This window comes from Nipponia nippon, unplaced genomic scaffold, assembly GCF_047370975.1.
Source record: "Nipponia nippon isolate SJK-2023a ecotype South Korea unplaced genomic scaffold, ASM4737097v1 scaffold_2, whole genome shotgun sequence".
NCBI lineage: Eukaryota > Metazoa > Chordata > Aves > Pelecaniformes > Threskiornithidae > Nipponia > Nipponia nippon.
The window spans coordinates 9,154,584-9,174,814 of record NW_028262336.1 but is presented as its reverse complement, the minus strand read 5'-3'; the positions used below and the strand labels follow the sequence as shown (position 1 = coordinate 9,174,814).

The 20,231-nt window shown below is 44.0% G+C and overlaps 1 protein-coding gene and 1 long non-coding RNA gene across 2 annotated transcripts in view; one reads left to right on the top strand and one right to left on the bottom strand.

Annotated features, from left to right (window-relative positions):
* The window catches only part of IMPG2 (interphotoreceptor matrix proteoglycan 2), a 64,307-nt gene extending 59,388 nt beyond the window's left edge, over window positions 1–4,919 (top strand). The window contains exons 17-20 of the mRNA XM_087759498.1: window positions 381–569; window positions 748–946; window positions 1,880–1,959; window positions 2,852–4,919. Coding sequence (XP_087615624.1) covers window positions 381–569; window positions 748–946; window positions 1,880–1,959; window positions 2,852–2,864 — 481 coding nt within the window. The 3' untranslated portion in view covers window positions 2,865–4,919. The remainder of the gene's footprint in view (window positions 1–380; window positions 570–747; window positions 947–1,879; window positions 1,960–2,851) is intronic.
* Window positions 4,323–20,231, bottom strand: part of LOC148055644 (uncharacterized) — a 49,047-nt gene continuing 33,138 nt past the window's right edge. Inside the window, exons 2-4 of the long non-coding RNA XR_015705191.1 lie at window positions 8,357–8,463; window positions 6,139–6,273; window positions 4,323–4,459 (exon numbers count right to left, since the gene is read on the bottom strand). This is a non-coding gene — a long non-coding RNA (uncharacterized LOC148055644). The remainder of the gene's footprint in view (window positions 4,460–6,138; window positions 6,274–8,356; window positions 8,464–20,231) is intronic.

Here is a 20,231-nt window from a genome sequence, read left to right as displayed (position 1 = left end):
TTTTTTATGATGAGGGTGGTGAAACAGTGGAAGGGGTTGCCCAGAGAGGTGGTAGATGCCCCATCCCTGGAAACATTCAAGGCCAGGTTGGATGGGGCTCTGAGCAACCTGACGTAGTTGAAGATGTCCCTGCCCATTGCGGGGGAGTTGGACTAGATGGCCTTTAAAGGTCCCTTCCAAGCCAAAGCATTCTATGATTCTGTACCAAAAAGGCTGTTCACAACAATAACAACAACGATAAAAGAAAGTTGGTGTTTGGACATGCAAAGGTATTTATTGAGGTGACTTAACTGAGGGCACATCGTAACAGGAAGTTAAATACATTTCCATTAACCAAAGCCTTTGCTGGTGTTTAATTTCCCCATTTTTCTTTGTCGCAGGTGTCGTGTGGGAGAGAACTGGTGGTACAGAGGGGAGCACTGTGAAGAATACGTGTCTGAGCCACTGGTTGTGGGTATTGCAATTGCTTCTGTGGCAGGATTCCTTCTTGTGGCATCTGCTGTCATCTTCTTCTTGGCCAGGACCCTTCGAGACCAGTACACAAAGAGCGACACTGAGGAATCACAGGGGTAAGCGACACCACCTAGTATTTTAAAACACAATAAGGATAATGCTGCCGTAAATCTCATCTCAGACAGCTGACAAGCAACAGGATGTACAGGCGCCTCCAACTGCCAGGCTTCCTTCATCTACCTGCTGCCCTGCCAGGCCGCAGAGAAGCTCACAGTTTGTTTGTTGCTCCCCCAGGCAGGGCGACAGCCTCTCGTCCATTGAGAACGCAGTTAAATACAACCCCATGTACGAGAGCGATACGACTGGCTACAGCCATTATTACCGGAGATACCCTCAGCTAACCTCCTACAGCTCTACCAGTGCCGAGACATCCACAGACTACAGCAGCGAAGAGATCAGGCACATTTATGAAAACAGTGAGCTTACTAAGGAGGTAAATGGCCTTGTTTTCACAGTGGCATGGAAAAGATCACGTGAACAATAAGAGGTTGTCACTCTTGTGTAACCTGAGAGGTGGGCCCGGCCTTTCCCCAGTGTCTATGCTCTAGATAAACAAGTTGCAACTATGGCTGCTGCAGTTATTTAAGAGAAGAGAGAAAGGATTTCTCTCCCCGCTTGCTGTCAGGTACAGAGAAAGGAATGGGTGCGTTCTGACCCGTAATGAATTTCACACCATAAAGGAGCTGACTGCTTAGGTAACTTCACGGGAGCTGGGGGGGTTCGCAGTTGTATCGCTTGACACAGCCTTTGGCTTGTAACGCCAACTACCTTATCTAAGAGTAGTTATACAGCAAAGACCTGGCGCACCCAGGCCTTTTTACAGGTTGGGTTTTGTGGCGGGGGTTTTTTGGGGTTTTTTTTTGGGGGTTTTTTTTGTTTTTTTTTTTAAAAGTTTAGGTCTTTCTATAAGCTGCGAGTTAGATCACATCCTTCGCCTTTCATCCTGTATACACGGTACGCAGGGTTTACTCTAGAGGGCTAAAGAGAAAGGATTTACATCCAGGAACTAACCACACATCCTTAAACAAGTGTGAGAGGTGTCAATCCAGCCTGGAGCTGGGCTTGGAGGGAAAGCATCTACGAGAGAGAAATGGGTTTGTTAAAGCCTGTTGAAACACCGCACTCTGCCCAAACCCTGGTTTTGATTTAAAAGTAAGGGATTACTGGATTCCAGTGAAGTACTTTAAAAAAAAAAAAAAAAAAAAAGGCATAAAGAAGAATGTTAGTATTGGAGCGCCCGATTTCAAGCTCTACTCCTTGAAATAGCAAAGCATTGGAGTTTTATTTTCCAAAACCCAGAAATCAGGTATTTCAGTAGTATTCTAATTTCTATTGTCTCCTTACAATTGTGTTTCTTGTATTCCAGGAAATTCAGGACAGAATTCGAATTATAGAGCTCTACGCTAAAGACCGTCAGTTCGCAGAGTTTGTTAGGCAGCATCAAATGTGAGTGAAACGTCTTGTCTGGCTAACTCCTTTGGTGTGTTCTCATGTGGCCTTTACTACATTACTGTGTTTTTTTTTTATATAAAGGGTGTAGAAATGCTGGGACACTAGAGGGTAAGATTTCAACATTATTTCTGAAGAGGTTCAATCCCTTTAAAGTACTTAAAATAATCAGTGTCAAAAGCAGATAGCCCCAGAAGGTACGTAAAAAGCAGCGAAGAGGAATCCTGAAGTTGATGAGTGTCAGGGAAGCACTGACATCAGTTTAGGTCCCTGAAACCACAGACAGAACCTTCTTAACTCTTCTAGTGTAGTCGCTATTGCCTAGTGTTCTATTTAAAATAGAAATTTAAAAAGCATGTCAGTTTATCTTGAGTTCTCAAGACTTGGCAACGAACCAAAACCCAGCAGATCACTAGTGCAGTCCCGTCCAGTGTGGTGGGCACCTACCACAACAGAAAGCTTACAGTTCCAAACAATTAAGCAAGCTGAGCTGTGTGCTTTGATGAAAGTTAACCATGAAAAAGGCCATCAAGGAATTAATTATTAGCATACACACTCTTACGAACTGTATGCTCACTGCAGCAAGCAGCAAATTACAGCTGGCTGGGTTAGTTTGAAAGATACTGTAGGACAATTCCTTAGGATCCTATTAAAAATAGCTACAGTAGCAAAAATCTTGTGTTCCAAGATCATCAACTAGACTTTTTTTTAATTGCAACTAACAGCAGGTCACATTTTTCCATGTCAGTTGTTCATTTTTTCATCTTGAAAAGGATCAGCGTCTAGATTTTCCACAGCTGGAAAGCAGTAAGGGCTGCCTCATATAAGCCTCGAATCCAGTGTTTGAAAGAGACAAACTTAATCGTTGCTCCTCTGTTTTTCATTTCAGGAAGCTGCTTTAAGAAAAAAAGAAATCAGTAGAATGCACGTGGGAGATAAAGACTACCTTGTTGCCATAGCAATGGGCTCAGATGTAACTGCAAAGTTACTTATAGTCTTAACATTGCATGGATGGGTACAGATGTTTTCTAAATGAATGGCTAAAATGTACAGATGTCTGTTTATCTCCATTACTTCTGGCTTTTCTGGGTAAAGTGACATTTTTTAAGAGGTGATCAGAAGTGGCAGAGGTTATGAAAGTTCATTTTTCTTTAACTCTGAAACAGACAGTGAAAGTTTGTATACCAAGGCAAAAAATCTCCTCAGGTAAGAGAAGATACATGCACAACCAAAATAAAAGGCATGTTTAAAATCCCTGTCTGGGATTTATCCCCTTGCTGGAGGCTACTGTAACGATTTCACAGGTATAAAGCACTAGCGGAAAGAAATATTTGGTTTGCACGTGAATGATTTGTAGGGGAGAACTATTGTGCTAGAATTCTGTTAGCATTATTTTAAAGCAGTCCTGTTATAAACGCAAACAAAATCTCACTGGAGAAATTGCTCTGTTGTACAGATGCAAGCACGCATCGCCGCTGCCTGTCCGGGGCACCTCAGCAAGGCAGGGCGGTGCTCCGGCAGTAGCACCGGTGCTTTTATCGCCAGGGCGGTCGGCTCCTCCGCTGTTCCCGGCAGACACACGAGCTGGGGCACAGACGGGCTTCTATCGTACAGATGTTCTGGGAAGCTTAAGTGACTAACATTGACTTTTTTTGTATGTAGACAAGTTGTTTGATATTTTCTAAGTTAATATGCATTATTTATTTGTTGTGTATTTCCCTACCAGTTTATTTTCACAATGGATTTAATTGTTGAAATAGAAGGATGAATAGTTTAATGATTAAATACTACAGCGGCATTTGCGCCCATCCTTTTGAAAAACATTCTTAGTGTTCACTCAGTGGTGAATTCAGCCAACTAATATTTGAATTTTCTTTACTGAACTGGGCAATAGCCTGCCATGTGCTCTGTTTCAAAATCAGGCTGTGGTACTTAAGCGCATGCATATTTGGTAGATGGCAGCACCTTCCTACGGTGAAGGGAAAAAATGAGATGATTCTTGGCTTAGTGCAAGTCAGCGTAGAATTCCTTAAACAGAAGAAGTCAGCCTGAAGCATTTTACAATAGCTGAATTGAGATGGGGACCTCCGAGGTACAGAAACAGAGTTTTATCTTCAAGTTTTGAAGGGAGTTCTGACTACACGGTAAGGTGTGCTGGGGCTCCGTTCGGTCACCCGCTGTCTCTGGTTTAAGGCTTTAACCCGGCTGTCAGGGGTAGGGCACTCACAGTCTCATTTTAGCTTCCGCTAGCAACCAAAGCCAAGTTATTTGTTATTTCTACAAGGCCTGTAGTTCTTGGCCCGCATGTGCCAACAGCCACCTGATACTTCTTAGAGTTAGGCGACAGTGAGAATTACTTACTTGTCTATAGGCAGCTTAGCTGAACAAGTGAGTATTTCAGTGCAATTCTTCTACGTGTTCTGGAGAACCTCACTGGACCACTTGCGTACAATCTTCTTGCCTTGAGTGGCAGGGAATGGGTATCAGAGCCACACATCTGTCAAAGAAACGCTTGCGTAAACCACGGTAAGCCCCAATAATGCCAGACAGCAGGAAGCAACATGGTGCTGCTGAACACTGCTGCGACCAGATGTCATGAGGCCTCATCCTGCTGGGTGACCCAGGGGCTCTCAGAGCAGCTGGTCTGGAGCTTGAGGCACAGCCCCCTCCCTCCTGCCCCCGCAGCAGCGCGGTGGAGCCCTTCTGTAACGCCAGGGCCCGCCATCACGGTAACTGTACGACGCAGAGAAGTACCGGGCTCGGGGCAGGCACCAGCGTGGGACTCGCTTCTGTGCGGCTGGGCAGTTTAAAGGTATTCTCCTATTTGCTGTGCACAAGCCCAGGAGTCTTGGTTAGACTTAGTACGAGGTATTTCAGTGTATATACTGTGAATCTTTTGTGTGTCTGTATACATATGAACATAATGGTATCTTATTTTCACTACAATAAAAAATTATTTCCAAAATATTTTTTCTATATAATTAATGTAGAGATTATGAGTTTGGTATGAAGGGAGAAGGTATCTTAGCCATGACAATTTGTGCACGTAGGAGCAGAAAGTTTGTTGGTTTTTTTTTAAACAGAGTTGGTTAAGCTGTTAAACTCCTTTGCTAACGAAAGTGCCAAATATAGTTCATTATCACTTGCAAGGTGACAAATTCTGAGAATTCGTACTGGAAAGGACATAATTGAGTGCTTTGCTTTCAGTTAAGCTCTTTGCCCATTTTGAAGATGTTTCGGCTCTAATCAAAGAGCTGAAACACGTTGTTACTTAGGTGATCTTGAAGTCTTACAAACAAAAACACTCCCCCCCCGCCTTCAAACCTCTTCATCTAAACTGTTTAATGATGCATCTTACAACAACCCAAGGAGGACTCAATGAACTTACTTTGACACTTTCCCAATCCAAGGCAAGGAACTCTAAATATCTGAACAAAAAGAAAACCCCAACGCAGCCCCGCGTACACATCTACCAGTACTTGCTCTCAGTTCATGTGCAGTTTTTGCCTTGCTAAAAGTAAAAAGTGTGTGTCTGAACGACTTGGCGCGATTTAAGAACATGTACAAAAGCAGTTGCTGTTTACTGAACGCTGACAGGTCTGCCAGCTTCTGTGGCTCCCCAGATGGAAAGGAGGCCCTGCACGACACTGCCAGCTGCCCCTCTAACAGAGGAGCTCAAATGTACAGCAACCCATTTTGGACCACAGTGCCATCTACTGCAAAAACCTCGGGGTGTAAGTTCTGCCCACGCTATTTTTGGGGTCTCTCAAGGCACCAGTCCACAGTGGTAGAATTCTACCACGGCTGGAAATTCAAAGAGAGAACGAGCATTCAGAGCTGCAAGACTGACAGGAACTGCGCGCTTGCCTTTTATTTGGTAGCTTTTTAGCAAAGGACAGAGCCTTGCCCAGCAAAAAACCACTCAGTTACTCCCTATCTTTTAGCTAGTCTGTTACGGGCCGGTCTGTGGACTTCAGGTACTGCTAGGTAACAATTTGGTCCCAGAAAACAGCTTTCTTCAGGTCCTCAGACATAGCTGAAACTATGCTTTCCTCCTATCTCCTCCAAAACAAGGAAGCATGGATAAAGTTTAGATTTTTAAGAATCAGCAGCTTAGTTGTTAAAATGGAAAAAGCCTTTAACAATCGAGACTTCTGCTCCCGTTCCTCATCAGACCTGCTGGAATGGGTCCTTGCTGTGAAAGGCTGCAGAAGGAGCATGAGAGGACTCCGAGCACGCTTCCACACGGAGTCTGTGGACAGCAGGCATGCCAAGGTGCCGGAGCTCCAGCGCAGGGACCGTCAGCTCATCCTGTTAAAACACAAAGCAAAAATATTCGTCAACACCAATTTATCTGTCTGTCTGGGAGCACCACAGCACAGACATGACAGACTTTGTACAGCCTATGAAATGTGACAGGGCACTGTTACTATTTAAATAGTAGAAAGCAGGCAGCGATTTCATGGCCCTTTGTTTACTTGAGGTGCGCTATAACACCAGCAGCATTTCTGTCTTATCTTTCCACTGCTTGATCCAGTGTGGGAACAGATGCTTTATGTTCTACATAACATCCGTCCATTTGCTTTGGTTTCTCAACTGAAAAAAAAAAAAAAACCAAAAAAACCAAACCCACAGCTATTTCTGGGCCAGGAAAGGGAATTTGTTCATTTGTCAGTCAAAGTGGGAAGTTTTGTTTTTGCCACGTTCAACACTAGTTGGCTCTCCTACTCCAGATTATTAATGACCCCCAGGAATTTCAGTTGAGTTGCTGTCCTCTTGGACTTCCGCCCTCCTCGCTGGGTCACCCACTGCACTTCGCAGTGGGAAACGCACTCACGGCGGTTAGCTCTGCTTGGAGGATGACAGCAGGCTGCAACGCCAGAAGGACAGCTTGCCTGAGGTGCCACAGAAGGAGCCAGCCGAACACCACCTCACAACCTGTGCTTTTAGTTGTCCTGTGTTTCCAGTCCAACACAAACCAGATTTCAACTCTTATTTGTTTCAGGATGAAAAATACCCTCAGTGCTGGAATTTTGTGGGATACATGCCAATTTATTATTTTTTAAATCAATTCTCCCATCAGCACATCTCAGGACTATGTTTATGTATTAAATATCTAAGTTGGAGTAAACTACACTTGAAGCCTGACCTTTTCTACGGGGACCACCTCCCCACCCCCAGCTCTCCTTTACACAACGAAAACAACAAAAAATACCCTCCGTCTTGAATCATTGGAGGTGGAAATGTTATTCAAAAATCTCATACTAAACACAACTCAGAGTCAGTGTTAACTGGCGTTGCAATTGCATCTCCACAGCTGATTACCAGATGGGGAAACTATGCCTTTCTGGAAAGGCGGCTGTAGCTTGAACAGAAATGAAAGCAGGAACAATAATGGATACGGCCATCAAAACTCTATGCAGTAACGCAGGCACGCGGCTGGGTAAAAGAGGGCAAGGGAGGAGGCAGCCTCTCGGCGGTGGGCATACGAACAATCCCAAGAGTGAAAGACCTCCATCTACTCACAGGAGACCGCGACAAGGAAATTCACTCAGCTCCACCTCAAGAGGATCACGGTGATTAAATGATCCCTCGGCCCATAAAGGGAGGGGGATGCAGAGCACTTCCAGCAGCAGCACGGAGCTCAAGTCTCCCAGCACGACCCCCAGGTAAACTGCTGGCTGTTCACAGTTCCGGTCATCTGCTCAGCACAGGAGCAGCTGTTCTTCCCATCCCTGTTTTCAGATGGGAAGATGAGAGGGTTTTGATCCACAAAAATGCGGTATACAGTTCTCCTGTAAACCAGGGACCGCTGCACAGCTTTTTTATTTTCTCTTTTTCTTTTGTTATTTCTTATTTAAAGTTTTGATTAAAAACAACAAACCAAAGCAACCACCGACAGAAAAATAATCAAAAAACCTTCCCACACTTCACTTTTTTAGGGTTTGCTTTCTCCCTGCTCCCCTTAGGCATGGATAGAAACCCACAGCTGTGGTGGGAAGGCAGCGTGGTTCCAGAGAGCTCCTCCACAAGAAGTTCTCACTTTGCCCTTCTCCCCTTCACATGTATAATGTCAGCTCGCGTGTACCGGCTTTAAAACCATCAAACCAACCAGCCAGCCCACACTGAAATACCCTCCCGAGGCTGGCAGTGAACATGCCTGGAGCCTCATGCACGCAGAGACTGACCTTTCAAGAGAGTCAAATCTTTTGCATTATGCATGTAGCTCCTGATGGGATGTCACATCTAACGCAACGCTGAATACACCAAGCTAATAGAAAGCAGAACCAGTGGGTAGATGACTTAAAAGTAAGGCTGATGGCAGGCGGTTTGGGGCCACCTCTCAGCACACCCCACGACTCCACAGGCATTTTTCAAAGGGCAAAGCACTCACCTGCCAAGAAAAAGGGAAACGGAAGCTGCTGGTAAGACATCCGAAGCAGAGAAACAGTCGCGGTTTGCAGGCCGCATAAGCCAGTCTCCAAGAAGGGATCATTTAGCCTGGAAAGAAGGAAGAAAGTCATGTTAGGAGCAACAAAGTAAATGAACAGGTTATTATTTTTAGGGTTTTTTCCTATATAAGGAAGAGGAGAAACATCCCATAATCACTATGGTTTGATATACGTTCAACTCAATAAGCTGCTCCTGGCTAAATATCCTTAACATTGCGTTGCAGAGGGGAGGGCAGAACTCCGATCGTTTTGCCCCGTCAGGCCTTCTGCAACCTGCAGCTGCCACATCCAGAGCTAAGCAGGGAGGAAGGATCGCCCAGAGCCTAGGGCTCCAGCAAGGGAGGTCAACTGGAAAATTTTACTTCTGAAATATTAGTGAGGGCTGTGCGTGACCGAGCATAGCTGAGGTTCTGCAGCTTCACTGCTCAGCACCTATTCGAGAGCCGTCTTGTATCGAGCACCCTCAGCTGTCTGCGAACAAACTTGTAAACCATCAACCGTTCCTCTCCAGATGGATCATCGCAAAGTGTTCCACGTCATGATAGAAAAACCCAATTAGCTGTGCTAACCAGTATGTTCCATAAACATACAACAAAACTTCCCACTGTTTAATTATTTGTGTGCAAAAAGCAGATGATTTTATAACATGAAAAACTTGAGCTGGCAGATCACGGGGGGAGAGAAACCACAAGAAAACCCAGCAAAAATGGGAGAGCTGTTCAGCCCTGTAATATAGAAAACTAAAGAGGTGAATTCTTCAACCCTCATGTAAATCTCTCATGAACGTTTTTAAAACCAGCTCTAGTTAACTAAGCCTCTTGCAGTACGATGTCAAAATGGTCGTGCACAGTCCCCGTTCTGCTCTGGGAAATGGGAAACCTCAAATCTAGCAGAGATCGGTCAGCAAACAGAGGAGGCGTTCAGGGACCAAATCTGAACACCAAAAGTCTTTATGCAGTTTCAAAAGTCAGACCATGCAAAAACCCATACACAGTTCATCCTGAGAAACAGACCTAGTACAGCCAAACACAATTACTTACTCTTTGACGGGCTTTTCTAAGACCACCAGCTGTCTCGCACAGCTGGATTTACTCGATCATTTCAGGACTTCTGCTGGTCTACACGGTGCTTGCCTCAAAAACTCTGCCACTTTGAGCTTTCTCCCCTCTAGTTAATGGAAACAACATCAAAGGGCTTCAGCTTGGAAGGGCCTAATCAGAACTTGGTTCCAATTAAAGAAGCGTTCAACCCAGCCCGCCAGCACCAGCAATACTGACTGCTCTGCATCTGTGCCAACTGGATCCCGCTTCAGGATGCTTTTGGGGTGAGAAGCAGGGGCAAAAGAAGGGGAGAAAAAATGGACAAAAGACAAAGCTTGGCTACGGTCTGGGTCAGCAACAAGTCAGAAATAAAAGTCTAAGTGAAACTGTAGCCTTAGGCACACTGTGAGGGAAAGCAGGCAGTCCTGTCCCCCTCTGGTTTTACAGGCTCTTACTAAGGGCAGGACAAAGGAGAGATGTATTGCCACAACAGGAGTGACAGGAGCAGAATTCCTTCAGCTTTGGAGGAAGCCTGGAGGGACATTTCCACTGCAGGACACGAGGCACTCTAGGAAATACTCATTTCAACTTGGTGTCTGTTTGGTGTGTGCACTGAAACACCCGCTCTGTTTTTCCACACACACAGAGCATGGTGAAACCAGAGTTAAAAATCTAACCTCTGAAATGAACTATGAAATGAACCAGAGCCAAGGCAAAGAATACCTTCAAACTGGGGGAGGAAGGACTGAGGGGAAGAGCACTCGAGCTTCTTACTAGTGCCAAAACTCACAATTTGAAATCTCTCTACCTTTCCACATTTTTTCCACCAACATATAAAGAAAAAGCAAACACTGTTTCAGTTTTTTTCATAACGTAGGCTGTCCTTCCTTAACTTCCCAAACAAACCTTTCTATTTTTATTACCCTTTATCCATAATTACCGCACACTCAGACCCCCACCCCCAAAGTCTAAACCTGCATGTCACTATGGCAAAACTTTTATCACTAGCAGCTCCCCGATACCACTCAGACTCTAAACTTTCCTTATTCAGAGGCTGAGAACAGAATGGCCTCCTATCCATACAGTCATGCCTTCATTTTCAGTCTTTCTGCAATAAAATATTGCAAGAGCTTTTTCCAAAGCAGGCGTAGTGGGTTTTGTTTTGTTTTATTTTTAAAACCAAAATGCAGCAGAGGATCTCACTAAGATACGGAGTTGTTTTACTGACAGCTATTTAACACACCAGATGTATAAAGCCCTTCTGATATTCATTCCAATTCAAGGGCACGGCTGACCGTCTGTACCTGTTGATGCGGGGCAGAGATACTATGCTTTCTCCACTTTTTATGGTACCAAACGGTGACCAAACAGCCATGTCTGGAGTCTCATTCTCCATCCCAAGATGCAAGAGCAGCTGTATCAGCCTGGTCTAGTTACAAGGTTTTTGGTTGACTCCAGCTGACTAAATCTCACTTGCAGCTGCCTTCAAAATACCATATGGGCATATGTGGTACGCCTGAGCATCAGCAAGAAAGCCAAAAGCAACCACAGCCTGCCAAGCAACTGTCAGCTCAATAAAGTTGCCATACAATATGCGGACCACGAACAGTCAACATCATACTAAAAGGGAAGACTATTAGCTTAGCTTGGATTCAGGCAAATGGTCTACAGGTAAAGATCCCGCACAGGGCAGCACAGACTGACGTCCGCTGTAGGTTAATTTGTCTTTGTGGGTAAGCTATTCTACACGGACCACGAGGCCACTCAGGCTGCTCCCAGCACCGAGCCTGAGCTGGTCTGCGCACAGCAAAGCTGGCTCCAGGCCTGCAGCAGGGGAGCGCTCAGAACACCACGAGCGATGGCTTGATCAGTGCTGATCCTGCCTTAATCAGCCACAGAGCTCTGGAAAACCAGGCTGGCGGCAGCAACCCGGAGCAGCTCTGGAAAGGACTGTCCCACAGGGGCAGCCAGCATCCCCCTCTTCATTGCACCCACAGCGACAGCAAGTGTCCTCTCAGCAGCTGCAAAACTGACATTTTCCAGTGTCTCCTGAGCAGACAGAACCACAAAGACAAGAGTGTTCTCTGGTTTCAGGGGTCTGAGGACAGCTCTCCTCATAGCTTACTAGAGAAACTGGTTCCATGACTGACTGCTCTGCAGAAGACATTAACTACTGGTAGTGTCTTTGCTTCTTAAAGGAAGACTGAAAAAAATGCAGTCCTACTCAAAGCGTCAGCATAAGCTTTGACGTTTTTCTTGCTTTTAATTATTTCTTTAAATCATGCTGGAATGCTTAAGCCTGTCACTTTTAATAAGCAACTTGTCAACTCAGATATTGACACATTTCTGAAAAATCTGCTGCAAGGTGTTTCTGAAGATTAAAAGCTTCTGGTTCTGTTTCTTTATACATAAATGGTATTTACTGACGTGCTTTTATGATATAAAACATTCCTCAGAAGACAGAGCTGTCAGCCAAACAGCCTTAATTCAAGCACTAGTGTTTTGTACCTACCAGCGCAGTACCTGTACCAGAGCAGAAGCTGTTTCAGGGGTGATACAGTCAAGTTAAACACATTTCCTCATTATGGTCACATTAAACATGCTCCAGGCCCGTTCTAGAGGCAGTGTGTTGCAATCAGGGTGCTTTCTGCAGAAAGCTGGCTGAACATCCCCCTCTGGACGCCTACCAGCCTGAAGAACATCCAGCCACTGAATCCCTAAGCATCTCCTACGGCTCCAGAGTTGATCACGGGCCAGTCTCGAAATCTTGTGGTCTAGGTAAAGTCCTTCAACACTGATCTTTCCCTTAGCATCTCCCCCCAAAACTGCCATCCAACCACCCAGTCACCAAGGTCCAATCTTTAATATCCTCCCTGTATCATAAATAAGCCCTGCTCCCAGAACCTCAGAACCGTCTCATCCCGCTCTGGTAGATTCTTGCCAGCAGTGACAATAAGCACTGGCCATTGTTCACAACAAAACATTTTTTGTAGTAATAATGAGATATTATCCACCAGCACACGTATCGCTTCCCAAGTTATCACACTTATTTGCAGTTTGCCTCTCTGCTGAGGCTGCCAGTGACAGTCCATACCCACTGGAGAGTGCAATGAGACGGCTAACTCATTTCACGTAAGCCCCCAACTTGCTATCCAAGGGCAATTAATTTTCTAGTTGGCACTGAATCTCAGGAACACTCGCATAAAAAGAACACAAACCCAAATGCTCTAAGTTACACTTCATCTGAACATTGTCCACATAAATAAGCACAGACATTAATGAGAGAGAGATGTCAACACTAAGAGGTGTTGAAAATTATTTTAGGAATAACGAATGCTTCGGGGATTAACAGTACCATATGGTACCTTTCACCTCCAACTTACTGGTACAAATCCAGCTAGAGCAGCATGAATAAAAGCCTTTACCATCTGCTGACTTATTACTTTATGGAAAATAAACAGGTGTTTGTATCACACACAAACAAAATCCACCATCATAACTGGAAGTCTCGTTGGTTTTCCCAGTAGAGAGATCAAAGAGGGCCAGAATACTCTTCTCTCCCCCAGTACAACTAGTCTGTATACGTGAGGAGCGAGGACAGCTGAATGCCAAATACTACTACCACCCACTATCAGAAATTAAAATATGACCTACTATGTTTCCAGCAACAGTCTTTTTCAGGGAACAGGACGATATATGGCTTTCAAACTGAAATCTCATCTGCAGCAGGTGCAACAATATTCTCCCTCCCTACAAGCTTTATCTTGCTTGTATTCTTAGACCATCACTGCTATGACAGCACTACTATAAAATATTTCACATTTAGCAGCCTTCCTATCAGCCTTAACAAGGAAGCCTGAAGTAATCAGCATCCATACCTCAAGTGAGTTCATTTGAATATTATCCTTTTTTATTCAAGAGTACTGAGTTTGAGTTACCCCATTTGTTTATAAGTGTTCCAGTTTCTCCCTATCAGTTAGAAAGGAGATTTTTATTATTATTATTACATGAAACATGCAAGCATTTACTGAAGGTTTTAAACTTCATAGCAACAGATACATAAGTATCCTCAATTTATGTGGAAACCACTTTTTGTATATCAGAATTTACTGGCTGTTTAATGCATCTTATCTTTGTCAGTGGCATATGGGAGCTTCTCTGAATAACTCAAGACTAGAATAGTCAGAGCATAATTTGTTTGCCTTCTTTAAAGCTCTATTTTTATCCTGGAGCAAGCAGAGTTTTTTTGGCTAAGGCTGAATGCAGCTACTCTCACATCACGTAATGACCAGGAGCACAAATCACATCAGAGAAATCTCTTAAGTTTCCTTGGCAAATCTGCACCTGCTGTTTTGTAGCCTCTTAATAGAAAAAACAAAAACCCACCACCAAACCATTAAGTATTCTTATTTCACAACCACACGTACACTTTGAACGCTACAGATCAAAGGCATGGTAATACAGACCAGACACTTTCTATTATTCCTCCTTTGACTGTTTTATCAGTATGATTAACACACAACAAGTAAGACAAAGCTAGAAGTAACTAAGAGAGATTTGTTAAACCAAAGATCTGCCAGAAACATCATCCTACAAGTCATATTTTGTTTCTTCATACAGCAGACACGCTAGCTCCCTGGTCTGACCACCTGTGTCTTGATGCACTGTCTGGCAGGGCACCTCAGGGAAAATTTTCATGCCTCTGCTAGACTTTTCCAGTATCTTTGAGCTTTTATCCTTACTCTGCCAAATACACACATACTATATAAATAAAGGATCAGTGACTACTAAGTCACTAAACATTCAGGGCCAAAAGCAGCCCTGTACAACAGAGAACAGTCTGCGTTATTTCAAAGTGACCAAGCTCCAGGTCCTAGTTTAAACACAGTGTGCACTTAAGTCTCTAACTTCTCCGTTCGCTTCCAGTTCTTGTATGCTATCGATTAAACCGCTGCTGAACCACAGTGGAAGTCCTAGGTGAATTAATGCACAAGGGGTGTCTCAAGGGGTGTTCTCCCCGCAACTACGTGCCATGCATAAACAGTTACTCAAGAATTTCAAAAGGACCAGAAAGTGCACGGGCCCAGATGGCATCATGTCAGCCACTGTCTGCTAGAAAGGCTTAACCCATTTTGGGATTTGCTTGGCACTTATCCATTTAAGATTTTAATCCACAGCCTTTGTCCTTCAGATTCTTCTACGTATTTGTGGCACAGACAGAAGGCAAGATTGCTCAATTTGAGCCTTACTTTCAGACGCCTTCCTTGTCCCTCCTGACAAGTTTCATGTCTCTCGCCAAAATGAGTGGCTTCTCTTTGTCAGCTGTGTGTCACTACTCCAGCATGCCTTCCCAGGGGAACAAAACAAAACGCCAGCCATTTGACACCTGTTTAAATGCAATTATGAGCTGGCTGAAACTAGATGGACTCCTGAAAAAGAGATAAAGGGACAAAGTCTGCTTTGAAAGGGACCACAAAACATCCCCGCAAGCTCGCACTGTTCTAACAAAAGGTAAACCAGGAGCTACAGGAGGTACCAGGGACTCTGTGTCATCCCCACAAAACCAGCTCAAACCAGAGTGCAGCGGCATTTGCAAGGCAGACCAGGTGGCTTGTTGGAGGCTGCGTAAAACCAGAGCAAAGCTCCCAAGAGATTTGCTAACCTACCCATTTCACAAAAAGGGCACAGTCTAAGCTACCAGTGTCTTCCCACCATTTCCAGCATCTCTGGAACCATGCTTCCCAAAAGGCAGAGAAATGTTCACCGGGAACTCATCATTGGTTCATCTGCACATTGCAAAGACCCCTGCAGTAAACTCTTAGAAGCCTTGTGGTCCACGTAGGAGCAGACATCATCATAACCATGGATGCATCAACATTCTTCTGGGCAAGCTTAAACCCAGATTTCAGACCTAGGTGCCGATCACTTGATTTACCTTTGTAGGAATATACAAGGAAAACCACCTCTAACTTTGTAACCGGGGAGGTCCAGGTGCTAGCTTTTCGGACCTTCACTTTCAAAGGAAGACTCTCAGCCTGTGGAACTGCCCATGGAACAAAAGAGCCCTCAGTGAAGCCAGGGTGGAGCCTACAGGCAAAACAGATCACTCAAGCGTTCGGTATCGGCCACCCTGGAAACTTTGGGTAACACAGGTGCAATTGCAGAGGCTGCTAAACCTACCTAAGAGCGCTCCTTTCCACCTTCTCCCTGTGCCCACTTGGGCACTTCTGTTGCCAGCGTGTGATGACCAGAGGTCACACAACTATGTGCTCAGCTGAAGCACGGAGCCCAAGCCAGCAGCCCAAGCCAGCAAGACCCCCAAGCCCGAACAAGCATTTTAGCTCTATCGTATCAATTGGCTGCCCATCTGGCTTCACTGGTGCCAATGCTGGCAAGGGGGCAAGGAATGCTTTCTGAGCACAGGGGATGGGGGGACTTCTCTTGTTGGCACTGACCTACATGTTTAAGGTGCAGTTTCATAATCAGCCTAAAGTCACAGTGGGTGCTTGGTACCTGACCCGCAGACCACACAGCCGGCTTTCTGTATGAACACTACTACTGTTTGCCCATTTGCTTCTTCAGTATTTTACAATATTCCCTTCTAGCCCTCTAAGTGGGATTCCTACCAATACCTCAAACTATCAGAATGTCTGAGGAAAACAGACTCCAAATCCAGCATTTTCCTTTTCTGCAGAGAGAAGGGAAAGTGCAAAGGAGAAAAATACTTTCCACACGCATGCTCACATACAGTTTGCGTCTGTGACGTCCTCCTCCTTAGTTACTGAAGGCAAAGTCTGAAGGACTGCAAAATCTTTTCAGTCATGAATTACTCAAAAATACGGATACAACTGTGCCTAGACTTTACATGTCCAGTTAACCCTTTTAGCTCAGTCTCCAGGTGGGGCGGAGGTAATAAATAAATAAATAAAACTTCAAATGCAGATTTTTTTTTTTAAAATGACACACAACTACCAATGCACCAACTGCAGACTGCAGTGTTATTACATGTACCAGAAAATGCTTACAGAAAAAAAGGTGTGTGTGTGAGCTAACAGTATATTTTGGTTTGTAATTTTCCCTGCCACAGTTTCTCTTTTAGTTTCTGATTCTTTGCGCTCTCCTTCAATTTTATGAACTTCTCCCACCCCTTAGCTGCATTTCTTACAGTATGAGTATAATCTTTCATTTTCTCCCTCCAGAAAGTGGGACTTGAATGAGTCTTGCACACTGAATGGCACCTGATGTGATTCTCTCATGTCCCATCTCAAGTGTCTCAACTTTAAACACTACTTTGTGTCCCCTTATACCCAATTGTCTTTCCTTGATCTCATTGTTAAACTCCAAGCTCAACAGCATGAGCTAATTATTGAAAAGAAGGACTAAAAGGTGGCCGGCTTGCTATTTACCTGTAATAAGAGAAGCTGTCTGAAACCAGAGGCATCTTCATCTTGCATACAAAGGCATTTAACAAGACCCAGTGACCTGATGGTGAACTTCGAAAAAATGAACACCAAATGAGAAGCAGTTTTCAGAATCAGATCAGATTTTCATTACTCAGATCCCGGACTCACTCCTGCTTGGAGTCCTCAAACCCAGATGCTCCCTCCCCCAACTTTCTAAAAAGGGACACCTGAATTTAACTTCCAAGAAGAAAATGTGATGGCCACTCCTGAAGGCACCTGACAGCAACACCTTTTGGCATGAGTGTGTGTACTTCATCCTTGTCCTCATTTGCACCCCCAATGCAGCTGACCACACAAAACTAACATACCGCTTTAGCCTTCACCACCTCTCCTCACCCACTTTTGGCAATTCTGCATTACATTCTTTACACGACTACCATGATATAGATGAGCTTCAGGGTACAGAAACACTTATATGAAACTGGGTTTACTGGGCATAAAAATCAGGATATCTGTGTAATATGTGTACAAAAGCACAACTTCATACACACACAGAACTATTCCAGCCAGCAAGTTTGGACTGCCGTGTTCTCTGAAACAGAGATGAAAACAAGGACCAAGGGGAATAAAGCTACTGCAAGTTAATGCACGCACGCATACACGTTATGCTGGAAGTTTCCCCAGTGGCTCAGATTCTTACTTCTGTTAGGTTCAAAGGGGGCTTCTTCCCTCAAAAATTTTATCTGCTCCCATGGTTCAAATATGAATTACGCAAACTTCACAAAGGAATTAATTGGGGTTTGAGTAAACTCTTATCAAATTCTGTATCCTGACCTGAGTTTTGCATCTTTTTTTCCTGACATTCTGTAATGGTTTTAAATATAAAACACAGCCAAAAATAATCTCAGATTCTTCTTCTGTAGAGATACCGCAGCTGTGACACTGACCACAGCATCTTTGTGCGCGTCTCTCTCTCTCCCCCATCTCCAGCCTGTGCCTGCTACTTCTTTCCCTGGAGTACCTAAACAATCTGATCTCTGTCATCAGCCTGATCATTTTTTCTTCCAGCCCCATAACATTCTTGACTGCGACAGCCACCGAAGTCACCATTTGCCTTTCTATGCTCACCTCAGTTCCTCAGAGCTATTCAGTGTAGTACTACTTAGATAGTTACCCTAGCTGGTAACTTCAGTTACACATCCTTCACTCATCTGCCACCCTCACAAGCTTCGTGGCTCTATTAGGGCACATCCTCTGTCTCCAGGAACATACTCACCTGCTCTTCCATTTTACTACTTCACTGTACCTCCATCCCATCCCATGTTGTGCCACCATCCTTTGCCGTCCCACTCTCTGCACTACCCCCAATAGAAAACTCTTGCCCACAACTGTCGGTAGAGATTTCTCTGTCCTCCTTCTAATCACCTCTTTGAACCACTTTTAATCATGATTCCCCACCCCAACCCCACAGACAGACATGTTTCCCCAGGAGGAAACCTACCCAACAGACCTACACAATTATTGCTGCTAGCTTAAAAAAAACCACCAATCCAAACTTACAGAAACCTAAGAAAACCACTGAGAAGGTAAGAAAAGGAAATTGAACTTCTTTGTAATAACACAGAGAACTATACCCCATTCCCAGTTATATATAAATATATATATATACACAGACACACAAACACACCATTCTCATATTCTGAAATTACTTCTGGCCTTGATCATTTAGTTTTCAGAATCATGTTAAATGTTCTCTGCTCCGGGTCACAGCCTTAGCTCTGTCACAGGCTTTCTACGTTATCTTAGGCAAGTTACTAAATCTCTGGAAGTCTGGAGCACCTGGTTCCTCTCCACTAGAATTACAGGAGTACCCAGCTCGCTCAGATTCATGACAGGGCAATCAATTCTGCTCTGTATGCCTGTTTCCCAATCTCCTAATTTTGCTCCTCTAATATTTAACAGGGATAACGTTAGTGCCTCATCTGGGTGCTCAAGAGGGCACTCAAGCACTTGAGGAACGTTCAGACAAAAGTTGTACAAATGAATTGCAGTAAAAGAGCAAAACCAAAACCCAGCAAAACCCAACAAATCTGGCCAACAATAAACATAAAACAAAGCAGAGAAACACCTCAAACCCTAATTGTGGAGGACAAATAAAGATTTATGAAAGATCCTGTCAGCTACTAGACATGTATTACCTCTCCTCCATGTTACATCTAGAAAATTCTCTGTGTTTATATTGTTCACCTACATAGGTGCTTCACCTTGTGTCTCATTAACCATGGTGTCAGCGTCTAGCAAGCTGTCAAGTGGCATCACTAATAATTGTTGTCTTAAAAACTGCATGCTGAACGACCAGCGAAAGAGCTCATTAGAAAGAATAAAGGAGAAAATCTGGCCAAACTTCTTGTTAATTTTCATTTATCCTTTAAGGACAATGAGGAGAGCAGATGGTTTATCATTCCTGCACAGCTTCTGAGTAAAGAGTGCTGATCCATTGATTTAAGAGTCTTATCTCCTGTCAGCCCTGTGTTTGGGAAATGGCATATTGCAAGGTTTCCCCTTATTACAAGGCTGCTTTCCTGACAGGCCTGGAAAAAATTTAAGCTTTCCTGTCAGTCAGATGAGCCCCTTTATCCCATCTGGCGACAAACGTTGGATAAAAATAGACTGCCATCTGACTAAGCAACTGTGCGCCTGAAAGACACATGCCGGAATGCAACCAATGTGAATATTAGTTGATCAGCTGATGCCTCTCCAGCAACACCTTATGGCTGCCAGGAAAGCAGATGACACTTCTTTCAACAGCGCACTTAAAAAAAATTAAATCGAAAGTGAGCATTTGGCTTTGTGTTTTTGGGGGTTTTTTTGTTTGGTTTTTGTTGTTGTTGTTGTTTTGTGGTTTTTCTTGGTTGGTTTTTTTGGTTGGTTTTTTTTTGAGTGGCTATACTACAGCATCCCTATTTTAAAGAAGGCTTGTTAACTTGAGCCTTCTCCATGCGTTCTGTGCAGAAAGCTTCATGCTATTTCATTTTCACCTTTTGTGCTTCTTTCTCCCCTTTCACTTTTTGGGACAGAAGGGAAAGAGAACAAACTCAAAAGCAAAGATGGTTCAGAGGGCTTAGAAGACTTGTACGTAAAGACTTTGATGTAATGCATACCACTCTGCTAGTTTGGCATACAGAAATGACTGTTGTTGGCTATTAGGAAGGTCATAGGACAAATAGAGATCAGGCTTTGTCATAGTAAAACATTTCATGGTACCCTAAAAGTATTACGAGTATTTTGGTTTTATTCACAGAAACCTCTTCTATCTAAAATTCAATAAATAAATAAATCCTATCAATCACTAACACAAGCTAAAAAGAGTCAAT